At 36.3% G+C, this 13,424-nt stretch overlaps 1 protein-coding gene across 1 annotated transcript in view; it reads right to left on the bottom strand.

Moving 5' to 3' along the window:
- Window positions 1-368: 368 nt before the first annotated feature.
- Window positions 369-13,424, bottom strand: part of CCDC73 (coiled-coil domain containing 73) — a 102,304-nt gene continuing 89,248 nt past the window's right edge. Inside the window, 4 exon segments of the mRNA XM_055722565.1 lie at window positions 369-868; window positions 3,964-4,097; window positions 7,092-8,642; window positions 9,765-9,927. Of these exon segments, the coding sequence (XP_055578540.1) occupies window positions 659-868; window positions 3,964-4,097; window positions 7,092-8,642; window positions 9,765-9,927 (2,058 nt within the window). The 3' untranslated portion in view covers window positions 369-658.

Here is a 13,424-nt window from a genome sequence, read left to right on the forward strand (position 1 = left end):
ATTGTAAAGTAAGAGAAAAATTCCCTTTTACCCTAAGGAAGGAAGAATGTGAACCAGTTAAAGTGAAGCTTTATGAAGCAAGTTCTGCTGCCTTGCATCAGGAATTATCTACGGAGGTTTTAGTGTTGAAACAAACCTTACTGATACAGAATCAACTACAACATATATTTAAATATAATTTGGCAGTAAAAGTAAGCAGAAGACTTTCCTGTTCTGCCACTTAGAACTGCTGTAAGTTGTTGTAAGTGTGTGTAGAAACTGTTGTGTTTTGGAAGAGTTGCAGCTGATGTTGCTTGAAAACTGAGTGAGCAGTCTGACAGAAATCAAATTGAAGTATTTCAGCCAAGACTTCTGAGTAGCAGGAGAAGGGACTTTCAAGTAATCATTTAATGATAATTAATGGATATGAAAAGATTAACTTGTGAAAGTTCTAACTTTGGGCAAAACCCATAACAACTTGGATTTGATTGCAGAAACAGAGAACTAACAGTAGGGATTGTATCCATTTTTGAACTTAGACTTTTTTTATGTGCCGTATTAAACATGAAAGCAGAGTGCACATATACCATATTCTGTCAGAATACCTCTACAAAGCTGGTTTACGTAAGTGATTTATCTGTGCATAAAATACATGCTTTTTTTCTCCTGCCACTGATCTTCACTGGCCTTCTTCATATTTTCTTTTTCTTGCTGAATGAAGTCTCTCCACATTCAGGAATTTCTCAATTTCTTCTATTTGGTTTTGTATAGTAGAGTTATGAATAGAACAGCTGTCCTCATCTCTTAGTGCACTTTCACTTCTTTCTGGAGCTCCAGGCATGTGGGAAGGCTTCTGCTTGTGCTGTAAAGCAGTAAATATTTCTTTCACCTGACAGAACACAAACTTAGCAGTTAATAATGCAGTGAAATTCAGGTACAAAGGTTCAAATTGTTAGATTTTTGCTGAGCGTTAAGCAAGCAAGGAAATAGGAACAGAAAGATAAGTCAATTGGAAAAAAACCACCTTGATAATGACAAATACACTTTTGTGTATTTACGAACTTTAACGTAAGACTTAGTACAGAAGAGTATGACTAAAAAAACCCAACCTTGTACTAGAATGCAGATAAGCAAAGTAAATAGTTTAATTAAACAGTTTAATGCTGCAATTGACATTTCTATTGCTATGCAGGCATTTTATTAACAAAACCCAAAATTACAACGTTTATAGTGCTAACTCCCTCTCTGCTTTGCTGTATAGATTAGAAAGCAAAGACAATTAACTGATGCAAGGTCTGTAATAGTTTTTTTTTTTGTGTTACAGATATTTTTGTTCTTTGACTACTTTTAATTACTATTTGATAGATACTTCATATCCGTCCAAATCAAACACATATGACAGCACAGTAGGGAAACAGTTTTTTGCTAGAATGATGAGTATTTCACTTGTAATGCAACGTGTAGCTCTTGGTGGGGGTTGGTGGGGGTGGCATGTAGCACTAGCCACCTGCCCGAGCACAGGTGCACAACAAAACCATGCTACACTGAGCCAGTTGTCCTTGGGGATCTGTAACATGACATCTAATAATTTGGTTGCATGTTAAGGTAATTCTCCTACAGGGATCACAAGATTGAGGTCTTCCTCCTCTGCACAGGTGTTTTTTAATATTAGGCAACTGTGCCCCAATTAACTGTAAGCCACAAAGTCGTCGTCAGGCCTGCCTTTATTTTAGCATGTCAATTTTGTGCTATAACTTCCCTTACTCAGTGCACAACCATTTCTTGGAAGTTTGAAATCTGAAACAATAAACTTCATGCAAGTTGTTTGCTTAGCCTATTGCATCTGTAACATTACTGCCATGCAGCTGAAGATACTGATGCTTCAGGTCAATAATGACTGTAATCTCCATTTCAGTAAGGAAGTAACTTTGAGCAATTAAAATTTTGAACCTGTTAATTCTAGCAGCCATATACATACACTCTCCCATGCTCTTTCCCAAGGCCTCAGAAAGAAATAGATCATACTTCATTGCAAGTCACTAATCATAATCTTTGTGGAATAGCACATGGGGCTGCATCTGTCCTGTACTAATCCAAAGAGAAAAACTTTAGGTCTTCCACATGTGGAAGTGAAATTTTGCAGTGAAATAAAGCGGCGGCTTGGGTTTTTCTGAAGACAAGAAGCATTTAGGCCTCTCTGGAGAAGTAATTGCAGCTAGGTAATATATATAGCATTTTAATACAGTTCTATTACAGAGGGTTTAAAATAAAGCTTTAAAAATATAATTTCAGCTGTCAAACTAAAAATACAAGTAAACTGTGTCTTATTGCCAGCAGTGAGTAATCTGGCAACCTATGGGACACGTGTAAAAATATATTCACTGCTGAATAGTATGACTGTATGGTTAGGGACTTGTGTTTAAACTGAACTGAGGAAGCTTATTCATCCTTACCTTGTACTCAGGCACGTACAAACTAATTTTGAAACAGTTTTTCACATCTTTGCTGGAATTTCAAGTGTACCTGTAGCATTTCTTTTTATTTTTTTATTACTTTTTAAAAAGTACTGTACTTTGGTTGAGTGAGATTACCCAAATTGCAGAAGGCATAAATCTGCTGCAGTTATAGCCATACGTGTTAGTCAAATCAAATAAACTGAGCAGCAAAAAAACCTGATGAGCCTATTTTTAATCTTCCAACAGATTTTTCATATCGGTCACAAAAATTACAAATTGGAGGACAGAAGTTATTAGAATGACACCAACACAGAATGGAGGGTGTGGTCTGCCATATCCCAGTCTGAGATGTCATAGATTAAGTACTTGGGAAATAATGTAAAATCAAACCAGTAATGCATTCTGTTCTTGTCGGTCTCAGCTTTTACTAAGCCAGCATTTAAAAAGCTTTAGTTTGGAGGTGACAGAGTAGATGTAACCACAGTCAGATAATGAAACACAGCTTTGTATTAGTTGTAGGTATTTTAGGTCACTCAGTTCCTGGCTCCACCTCAGTGAGGAAAAGCAAGAGACACAGTAAATACCACCACTGTGCTTGGTGAAAAGTCCATCTCATTGTCATTGCCAAGCAGAGTGAGTAATTTAAAACATCAGTCTTCTGAATTTTGGAGAATGTGAATGCTAATGGTGTTGAGAGCTGATTAAATCCGGTGAAGTCAACCGACTTTGTCACTTGAAAACAGTGTACGCCCTGACATCAAAGCTCATCCTGAGAAGACAGCAATAACTGAGAAATACCTCTAGAACCTCTTCTCAAATGGAAGGTCAACTGCAGCTGTAAATTATCTTATCACTTTTGAGTAATATATTTAACATTAGGTCAAATCCCGATACAGCAGTTAAGAGTTGTTCAGGCTCCACAGTCTTAATGTAGATCTAAAAATACAGTATGAGCCATTGCTAGTGCCACCCTGAATGAAGTAATCTTACAGGGAAACAATAGCTTTCTTTTTAATTCATTTATGTAATGTACATAATACATTTATGTAATGCCTTCCTACTAAATAATAAGATAACTCCAAATATGGTACCACATAACTGCAGCACAGAAGAAATGGATAGGCTCTAATTCATAGATATTCTGAATTTTTAGTCTTTCACAGATTCTTTCAAACAACATGTGCCTATCAAGTAATAAAGGAAACAATGTTTTTATACTTTTACATACTACTGCTAAATTTTTAACTCCTACTTTTACTGTAGGTGATGATTTTTACTAGGGTACACAATTAACTACCCTCTTCCTCCCCTCCCAAACAGACTGGTTAGCATCTGTTTGATTCATACGCTGTGACTTTTTCCTGCTGCTTTCTATCAACCTTAATTGTGAAAAATGGTGCCTTGTTGCCCTTTTGGTATTATTTTGGAGATTGACTCAGTCCTAAAGTATCCAGATGCGTACAGTTGTACAAATGTCTGTGGAATTAGCTCACTGAGGTCTGGTCCGCAATATTTTTAATTGACTTACATGTTCTGTGGGAAAAGAAGAATCATAAAAAGTCTTTGCTATAGCATTCCATTCTTCACTAGGGTCTCCCTGGGGGTGTCGGTGGATACTAGAGGTATTCAAAGTGTCGGCAGCTCTGTTAAAACTGGTAGAACCTGATTGACAAAAAGGAAATGGTAACAACTGCAATTTGGTCTCTAGGCACTAATTGTAAAGTAACTAAACTTCTGGTTTACCTCTGATCTTAAAAAATCAAATATTTATGTTTTAAATCACTGAATCTCTGTTGCAGGCTTTTCCCTTTTCATTTTTTTCTTTCACATACTTCTGCATCTATTTTGTCTCTAAAGATGAGGTATGTTTCTACTCTGATTAAAAATGGTTTGTATCATGTACACATTAAGTTAATGACAAAACTGTGATTTACAGGAAATGTATGTACTCAATATTCTAACTAAATATACTTTTTTCAAACAGTATCACCTTCTGATAATGATAATAAAATACATAATTACTGCCATCCTGACATCCAAGGGGACTTGTAATAAAAGACAGAATCCAAATACAAGGGTTTTAGATAAACAAATAGCATTTTAAATGAGTCTTTCTGTAAATGGCTATACCTAATATTTCAGGAAATCAGGCTATAGCTATCTACTAAAGGTAGGAAGGGCAAATAAGGGGATAAATCAGAGCAGTGTGTAAGGCTCCAATCCTGTAGTGGCTATATCCACTGCTAGTAGACTCTGCTGACAACGGTATGTTCCTTGCAAGATCACAACATAAGTGTACTTTCACAATTACTCATAACGAAAACGGTAGCTGTTTTGTCACTACACAGATGCCCGTTGATCACCGCTACAATAGTAAAATCTTCGTTTTGCTATGAAAATACATAGTTCTGTAACAGTTAATTAAGAATACTGGTATTTTCTCTTGGGGGAAAAGAGGAAAGCAGTTATGAGTTTTCTTTTTTTTGTTTGTTTTATGTTTGTTTTCTTTTTTAAGAGTTGCCAGGAGGATCTTGCCCATTCCGAATTCCTTCCTCCATTTACTGATGTGGTATGGCTGCTCTCTGGTAACCGGAGTTGTATAAATAGTAAACTGAATTGTGGTTAGGCAGTAAAAGAAATTCCTTCAGATAAGCTTACTAAACTCTTTCACCAATGCATTTCACCTCTAGGTCTCCCAAACAGCTAAATGGTTTGTGCTTCACTAAGTAGGAAAAAATAAAAAAAAAATCAGGGACACGGTCCACATGGATTTCACTCCAGCTTTGCTGTTTCGGAAAATACCTCAAAACAACAAAAACCTGCCACAAAAAATCTTGGAAGTTGCAGTGCTGAGTACCACAGTGAACTGTTAGGTGCCCTGACAGTAAGGTTCTTGCATGATCCAGAGAGGCCGGCAAGCTGAAGTAGGGACCTCTAAATTAGGCAGGATGATGAGTGAGAGTCACATCTGGGACACAGACCAAGATCCTCCCTGTGAAGTTTTACTAGAATTCAGGAGGTCTGGTGACTGTGCTGGTCACTGGGCAACTCATTTGAGGAACTAGTTATATTAAAATCCCCTTGGATGAACCTCTCAGAGTCACTTCTTGGAGTTACAGTACTTTGCATACAGAAAGGTTCTGAGAAGCAAAGGAGGAGGAACACAGGGAAGAACTTCAGCTAGTGCTGTCTGTTCTTACAGAAAAGGTACATGCAAAACATCCCATAACTGTGCATTCATTTTCTTGTAACAGGTATCAAAATTCAGGTATCAAAATTCACATTATTAAAAGAAATAATGTACCATCTGAGATCAGGATTCTGCTACCTTGCTACCACTGCTATCGTTTTAGGGACAAAGACTTTTCTGAAACTGAACTGCAAAAAAATATGCATCTGTATACAAATATACGTAGGCCAAGTACGGAAACAAAATTATCTTTAAACTTTTTCTGTCCCACTGCCACTGGCCACAAAACTAAGGGATGGGAGTCCATTTTCTGCTCTTTGTACGTTCAAGGGCCAAAACTCAGAACACTACATCAACAAAACATTAATAGACACAAACACCCTGTATTGTGGCTGTAGCTCTTTTGAAAACCATCTAAGCACCCAAAGCTCCATTTTTCTACACACACAGAGGCTTTAATTCCTTCCAGAACCTAAGAGATTATCTGCTTTTTAAAGTTTACAGCCTGTATTAAGGATAGAACCCACATGCAAGCTTTATTTTGAGAAAGGCAGGCACCACTTAGGTATCTTTTACTCTGTCCAGTTACTGAAGTAGAGCAACATCTGTAAATGTATTAGTCAGTTTACTGTGGAAACAGAGATGATACTTTTATTACTTTGGTAGTAAACCGAGTTTAGAAATAACACTTTTAGTAAATAAATATAGGAGTAATCTAGCAGCTAATTTTATTGCAAACCAAATCTAAAATACATTTTTTTCCACATTTCAGTAATGACTTAGAAACACATGGAATGAAGTTCCTATTTGCTGATTTGCATATGCAAAGTATTGCTCAGCATATAATCACCAAGTGCCACCAGTAGGAGATTAAAAAGCTCCTTGAGCACTCTTAACAGCTAGGCGTGTTTTCCAGAGCTTCAAAGAATATAAGCTTGTCCTTTCACACATTGGACACATTCAGATGGTTTTAAATGTCCATCTGAATTAAAAATCTACAATAAAATAAAAAAGTAAAATTTCTCTAAGCCCCATTCAAAGAAGCACCTACTGGTTTAAAAACTATCCAACTGTTATGCAAAATGAGGGCGCTGAATAATTTCCAAAAGCTGCTCAATGCTTTTCAGGTATATACAGAGCCCTGACAGAGCATGCTCTACGTTAGGGTTCGAAATGCCTATAAATAATCAGTTTGTCATTGCACTGCTTTTTTCACAAAGAGAAATATGAGAAGTTGTCTACATAATCAGATAATTGAGCAAACAAAAATTGTTCTGTTGCATTTACACTATAAATTAATGGACAAATCTCATCTTTCAATATTTTTTTTTGCCATATAACTAAAATGTCAGGAGGTTTACATTTTTCTAATGTTACACTAAACTCAGATGCAGAAATTTCACATTTTGATACTGTTTCTAAGTGTATTCAGTACATGCCTCAAAAGAAATGCTTCCTTCTCTTACCTAGTGCTGTTTCTGTTCTGTCAACATTTTCACTGAGATTTTGACACTGTGTTTTTGAAGTAACCTTTGTGTTTTCCAGTAAGCGTGGTAGTTTCTCATTCAAAAGGGAAGGTTCCTTGGAAGCTGAAGTCCATGTAGCTTGACCTTTCATTTGATTTACTCTTGAACAAGAACCGAGGTCTGAAAAATTTAAGGATACTGGAGTTTTCTCAGCTTTTTTATCTGAGGTTGAAAGATCAAAGGATGACCTTCCACTTATGTTTACTAAATTTCCAGCTGTTCTCATGGGTAAAGAGCATGATTCTTTCAGGTGACCGTCAGCAAACTTCCTTCCTGGAACTGTACTACTCAGTGAGTCTTTTTTCTCTTCTAACAATGTGTAATTTGTTGAATTATTAATCTCCAGGGAATGTCCATTTTTGATGGAGTGTATCTGAATATCATCGTTAGCTTTTTTACATGGAATTAATTTATCTGTACTAATTCTATCTGTTTGGGTTTTTTTATGAGCAATTACTTCAAGACCATCAGCCTTTACTGGAGATGCAGCTTCAGTGCTTGAAGTACATGTATTTGTAGCATTCCCTGTTTGTTTGGTACAGTCTTGTTCAGGTTGCTTGCTGTGCATGTCATCCGCATTTATTCCTCTTTCTATTTTGAGGGGGCATAAATTGAAAGTACCCAAGAGAAACATATTACTACTGTGTTCTTTTGTGGCATCATCACCACTTGCGTTATCACAATGAACAGTTGGTAGATTGTCAACGGCAGTTGCTGGAACACTACTACTTCTCAGTGTACCATTTATGTTTCTGGCATTGTTGTCGTCATTTCTTTCTTCAGCATCTATGTGTGTCTGTTTAAAAGAAAGTTTATGTAAACCACTCAGGTTTGATAAGTTTTTTTCTGGTCTTTGTAATCCATTGCCTACATAACTGTCACTGTCCAGCGAGCTACATTTTCGGTATTCTGTTTGAGAATTTTCTTTAATATAAGATAGGATGCCAAAACTTAATTCCTTAGCTTGATGATTATCTGTACTTCTCTCACATGCAGCATTCTTCTTCTCAGTGCAAAGAACCACTTCAGACTCTGTTTTGGGTGCTTCAGGTGTAAGGACACTTTTGTTGCGTTTTATGGTATTTGATTTTTCATCTGCCTTGGCACAAATTGATTGATCTGTAGTATTGCACAATTCTTGGTTGCTAGAGTCAGTCTCCTGACTTCCATTTTTTTTGTAGGCGCCTCTAGTGTCAGCACTGTCTAAAAAGACCTTTCTTGTTTGTGTGTGGCATGCTGCCAACGGCTTGGTGCTGTCCTGTAGGTTTTGTCCTAAATTTGTATTGTTTTCATCCAGTAACATTCTACATGTTGCTCCTAGGTTTTCTGCTTCTTTGCACTCAGTGACATGTATTTCCGAGGTCTGTCCTTGGGTAATTAAATCAGTATCTGTGCAGAGGGTATTCCTGGGAGAAGCCTCCCTTTGCTTTTCTTCATAAGGGCTAGCAACATTAATTTCATCCTTAAAACTGTTTTCAAGAACTTGTAAACCTATTAAGAATAAGTGTATTCTCTAGTTATAACCCAAAGATTAACTATTACTTTATTTTTACAGTTTAAAATTTCTGAAGAGATGAACTGAATATTAGTATCAATGCTGATTTTTCTTATCTTACTTTACACACACAGGTCTATCAAAAAGTCACTGAAGTATTGCAAAATATTTATAAACTGTTCAAACAGAAAATAACATTCTGTAGATTTTAGATATGGCTTATAGTTGAAATATTTCCCAACTGGTATCTGTCCTCCTTATTATTGAAAGGGGTCTTCATTATGAAATTATAGCACATACTTAATCAACCATTGTATGTCTACATAAAGTATAAGCCTCTGGTTACTGTGATGCAACTGTATTTGTCTTTAATGTTGAAAGTGGCATTTTTAGCTAAATGGAAAACAAAAACTGTTTAAGGGAATATGTTCATAGCAAAGGGAATATGCTATGACTTGACGGTAGGGGGCTGGTGAGGAATAGTAAGCATTTCATTATCAGAAAGGTGTTTTCTGAAGGCTGTGAGCACTGATCCTTTAAAGCGGTCACTTTGCAGTTAACAAGCTTTTAAATTTCCACTTATCTTTCCTACATTTTAGAGACTGAGCATTAGAGACTAAGTACATTTCCTTTAGCTGGCTTCAGAAAATTACTTACTGGAGTTAAAATGTGCTTTGTATAGAAAAGCGTTATGACTGTCCACATGAACAGACCTTCATTGTCCTGTGCAGCACACTCACTCTCTGCCTTTTTTCATTGTTTTATGGGAAAGGAAAAGCCCTCAGTTTTGCTTCCAGACAGTTCTATACACATCATAGTTCTAGCCCCTATTGACTTCTTGAACTGGCATGCAGAGAGTATTGCAACAGCTTGAAGGGTTACAGCACACAGGTCTTTAAACTTAGAGTCCCAGGGCAGCCACTGGAAGTACTGTGCTTTCACTCAGAACTTTGTGAATTTATTATAGATTAGCACTACTGACACCAAGAATTTTACTTTGTTAGTACAGTAACATTTAATTCAGGATTCCAGCATTCCCCTGTCATATACTGTATCTGTAAACATTTATCCTTCTTCAACAATACTACTTATCTCTGTTATCCATGTAATGTTATTACTTTGTTCTATCTGTAATTCCTCAGTGCTTAAAGAGTAGTTCATTGTGGTTTTAACATCAGTTTCTTCTTGTCCAAAATTACTGTCTCTTATTGTAGATTGCATACACTCATTTTCTTTCTGAACAGCCTGTATTTCACTATCTTTTGAGTGTTCTTGACCACCCTAGCATAAGAAGGAACAAAAGGTTATACATATTTTAATGGTTTACTACAGTCACCGATTAGATTTGAACTTCAGGACTTAAATTTAACATTATTTTTACAATTCTGATGGAAAACAAAGACCATTCACCTGAAGTATACAAAGTTCATGTAAATGCAGAAAAAAAAAGCACAGACTAATACCCTAGAAGAGTAGGAAAGAAATTAGATCCTGCTATATTACAGTCCACACAGAAAAGTTATACAGATTGACAGAACTTCTCAGAGGAAGGAATATGTGTGTACATGTGCTGACTGGATCACTCCCTCTGTCTGCTGGCTAAATCAGTGACCTGCTCAGGAATTACATGTGGAAAAAACATGCATGTTTGCTGTTTACACTCAAACACGTGCATACACACACATACTAAGACTATTTTTTTCTAACAAACCACCTAGGATAGGTCAATAAAGCTTATGAATGTGCAAGTCTTACCAGTCTTCCCTCCCAGATGGCTTCTTAACTGGAATTTGAGTCAAATTCAACAGGAGTAAAAGCCTGAAAGATTTATTTACTTAAAAGTTTGAGTCACGGGTTTACTACTGCAGCAGTTGTCTTTATTTTTGAAAGCTGCATTTGACAAAGTTCTGTGGAAACTACGAGCTGAATAGTGAAGAAATGCTTCAGAAAAACCCCACCAAAAAAAAAGGAAAAGAAGATGCATCTTTTATCATCATCAACTGTTTGGCAGCTGAAGGCAGAAGCATATGCTGGCTCTTGCCCTAAAGATAGGATATAAAAGATGTGGGAGGGAGCAGGGGTATTGCTTAGTCCATAAAAGATGCGAGAAAAAGCTGAAGATACTTTCATGACTGGAGGTGTTGCAAAAGTAAGACTGGGATGTGGGAGGGAGTTACAAGTCTTGTGCTTGGGCATTGGATGTGTGGGGAGGACAAAGCATATTGCAAAATGGAGGGAGGCACATAGACAACACTGGTAAAAAATGGGATTATTGCAGTGGTGGCACTGTAGATGATGCAGAATACAAATCTGCAGGAATCAATTTTCTACAGGTCACAGAGATATCCCGATGCTCCCAGCTTTGCTGATTTGAGGGAGGGAGGAATGGAAGAGGACCCTAAAAATAGTTTTTGTCTGCTAAATACTCCACCTTCAATTTGAAGTTTCAATTGAAATGTCTCTTTTCCTTATGTTTTATTATAATCTTCCCTGACATTCTGATTTGGAAATTGTACCTATGACATCAGGCTATACACAGCTTTGGTATCACATTTTCAAGCTTTCATTTTCAAAGACAAATATGAGAAATTTGCTTTTTCTTTCACAAAAGCTGTAATTTTTTATAATCTTTTGCTTCTAGGAGCTGTTTCTTTAGACAGAAACACCAAACACCACAATATAACTGTGCATGTCACTCTTTTGTACAGGTATAAAACAGCTACTGCAGTGGAATTTGACCATATCTGTTGGTATGGGCTGAACTGCTGAATGCATCTGAGACAAACATGACAAAGCATTCTTAGAAAGGGAGAAAGCTTACATGATTCCTTTCCAGATTTTCAGATGGGTTGAATAAACCTAGCTTCCATTAACTTCAAATGGATGTTCAGCCCTTCAAAAATAGGTCCAAGTTGCATAAACCTAAATGCCTATATATCAAAACTATTAAACCTGGATTTAATTTTTTTCCCCTGTGATTTAGTAAAATCTAACTAAGCAATATACATATACCTATGACAACCTTTCCCTCAACAGAATATGTCATACCATGAAACTAAAAACATCCTCAAAACCTGATCTCCCTGTACATATACACATGAAAGAATTACAGTAACCCATTGCTAGGTGTCTATTCTCTAATGGTACACAGCTGTATTACAAATTATATTAAACTAAATGTAAAACACAAGAAAGTTAAACTAAATTGCAATTTGAGCTTGTAATGAGGTCTGACATTGTACCTTTCTTTTTTAAAAGGCCTTTTGTTTAATTACTATTCCACAGGTGATTAGTATCAAGAAGTTTACATACATTCTACATTTCATGCCCCACAATCACAGGGATTTTAGATTGCACTAGATATAAAAATAATTATATGCATATTTCCTTGCAAAACTTGGAGCCAGAGTCAAGATCTAAATCATAGCCAACACCTTGCCTTTTATGTTTTACTAGACAGTGACTCATTACTGATACAAGGTGAAATTCCACAGATTAGAATAATCAATATGATCTGCTGCAGCTCCTGTAATTTCTTGGCAGTGTTCCACTGGAGATTTGTCTCAGCCTAACCTGCCTAGCTTATGAAATCTTACGATCATACAACACAAACGGGTATGGCAATTTGCCATAAGATAGTGTAAGATATATATTTAGAAGACGTCTCGGAGATCTTTTGCATTTAGGAGCATATGCTTTAAGCTTATCTACTTTCAAACACTTACGGTTACCCTGGTAAGCACAAGTATGGTTTATCATGAATGACTGATTGTGTGCCATTGATTCTGCACCCTAAACATAATTCATATTTAATTTTCATTCAAAGAAACAATGATTTTTAAGAGTGACACTATTTGCATTATACTTTGTTGAATTCATACAGCTTTGGCACAATGAATAATCAGTTCAAGTCTAACTTCCATTGCATTATTAAGGACAAACCAGCTGATATGTATATACTCATATATGTATGTTTGTGAGCTACAAACATACATTGTGAAGAAAATGATTTTCAGTTCTTCCAAATTCTAAAATATTGTTACAGTTTGTCATTTTACTGACAATTCAGAGACTAGTTCTAAAAAGATAATGTGTCTTTACAGTCCTAGTGTCTTCATATTTTCTTAACATTGAAAGCAAAATCACATGCATGCAAAATGAGTTTTCCCTTCTTTGAAGGATAATTCATTATTTGGATGTAAAAACTATTGGAAAAAGAGATATAACCAATACTCAAAAGAATAGACTCAATGCACAAGGAAAGTTGTGGCCATTCTTATGGCTTATGCCTCTTCCCATTTCTTCAATCTTATAAACGACTGGAAGATATATTTGCAACCCAGTTAAAGTAAGGGATAACACATAGCTGCAGGGCTACGTGTTCTTCCTTTTGCTCCAACAGATCATCTTCACGTGTTTAACCACTTGCTGACTTCTCATACATGCTCTGAATACAGAACTGAACAGGGACATGGTTCACCCAGCAATGTAAACTCAATTCTAGTTCAACCCGCACTGTATAAAACAGTCTTTTACCTCCTTGTTGAGCTTGTTATGCCTTTGATGATTCTTAAAGATGCTAAATGAAATAAAGTTGAGGGTTTTTTAAATTAAAACTGAAGAATGTCAATAATCTATATGTTGATAAAGCGAATTTCTCATCTGTCTCGCAGGCTGAAATTTGTTCCTCTGAGTAGAAGTGGATTTTCACACTCCCAGGGAACTCACATACATATGAAGTCAGTTGGTCTGCCACAGTATTTGAGAAACACTGATGC

Source organism: Falco cherrug, chromosome 10, assembly GCF_023634085.1.
Source record: "Falco cherrug isolate bFalChe1 chromosome 10, bFalChe1.pri, whole genome shotgun sequence".
Lineage (NCBI taxonomy): Eukaryota > Metazoa > Chordata > Aves > Falconiformes > Falconidae > Falco > Falco cherrug.